Source organism: Pundamilia nyererei, unplaced genomic scaffold, assembly GCF_000239375.1.
Source record: "Pundamilia nyererei isolate P.nyererei 1_Seehausen unplaced genomic scaffold, PunNye1.0 scaffold00011, whole genome shotgun sequence".
Classification (NCBI taxonomy): domain Eukaryota; kingdom Metazoa; phylum Chordata; class Actinopteri; order Cichliformes; family Cichlidae; genus Pundamilia; species Pundamilia nyererei.
In genome coordinates, this window is record NW_005187412.1 from 741,819 (window position 1) to 742,855 (window position 1,037).

The 1,037-nt window shown below is 41.7% G+C and overlaps 1 protein-coding gene across 1 annotated transcript in view; it reads right to left on the reverse strand.

Moving 5' to 3' along the window:
* LOC102215599 (protein TANC1-like) overlaps positions 1–1,037 on the reverse strand; it is a 45,737-nt gene that overhangs the window by 26,073 nt on the left and 18,627 nt on the right. Inside the window, exon 8 of the mRNA XM_005724154.1 lies at positions 252–368. Coding sequence (XP_005724211.1) covers positions 252–368 — 117 coding nt within the window. The remainder of the gene's footprint in view (positions 1–251; positions 369–1,037) is intronic.

The following is a 1,037-nucleotide window of genomic DNA, read 5'->3' on the forward strand; positions in this document are numbered from 1 at the left end:
GCCCGCGACTTTGTTCCAGTTTTGAATTTTGGCCCACTGTGTATTTGAGTTTGACACCCCTGGTCTATAGTCTATAGAAGCACCTTGTTAATCTGGCTAGCATTACTTGATGACTCCACTCTCCTCCTTCTCTAAATATGGCCACTTCTGGATTCAAAAGCTGGGGCTACAAAATGCCGCAAACCAGTGGTATGCAGTAGCAGTCTATGGTGGCTACATGCTGCATGCAGTTGTACTTGCTCAAAAAATACCTTTGGAGTCATCACTTGTGCGTCCAGATGTGTTGTGTTTGCGAACAGAGCCTCTGTGCCCAGTAGCCCTTTGACTGTCCAGATAACCCAAATCCTCTAGTCGAGTGGAGCTTGTTGCTGTAAGGAGAGAATGGGAGGCGGTTGAATTCAGCGAGAGAAAGAGAGATCCAGTAAAGATGCACAGCAGAAACTCCAGTCAATTACTGTATCCATGGAGACAGGAAATATAAACAATTTTTGCTGTTAATGATACGTGCTCAGTGACCTTGAGGAGAAAAGAGAGAAGAGAAGAAAACAGCTCTTCTCACATCCTGTAATATCAAGCTGACATGAGTCTGAAATGACCAAATGTTTCATAGTGTCTCACGCGTCAGGACACCAAATTTGTGATAATCAGTAGAAACACGTCGCCGGCTGTAATGCAAAAATGTATCAGCTGTCAATAACAGGATTACACGCATTCCTCTAATGACCAAATAAGCCACATAAAAGCCAACATGACACATACAATTGAGAACGTGTTGTACTGAAGGGCAAATAACAAAACAGAAAGAGTTCTTTACTCCTACATTTGCCTATCCATCCACCTACTCACACCACTGAGTTTACAGGTCAGCAAGGCATCTGCAGTTTCTGAGAAATGTAGTCTTTAGTCCACTGTGAAACACAAGAAAGTATGCGCTTTGCAGTTCCTTAAATGTGATTTTCCACATAAACAGTGTATTTGTGATACATCTCTATGGATTATTAACAGAGAAACAATAGAAATAGAAGACATATATATAT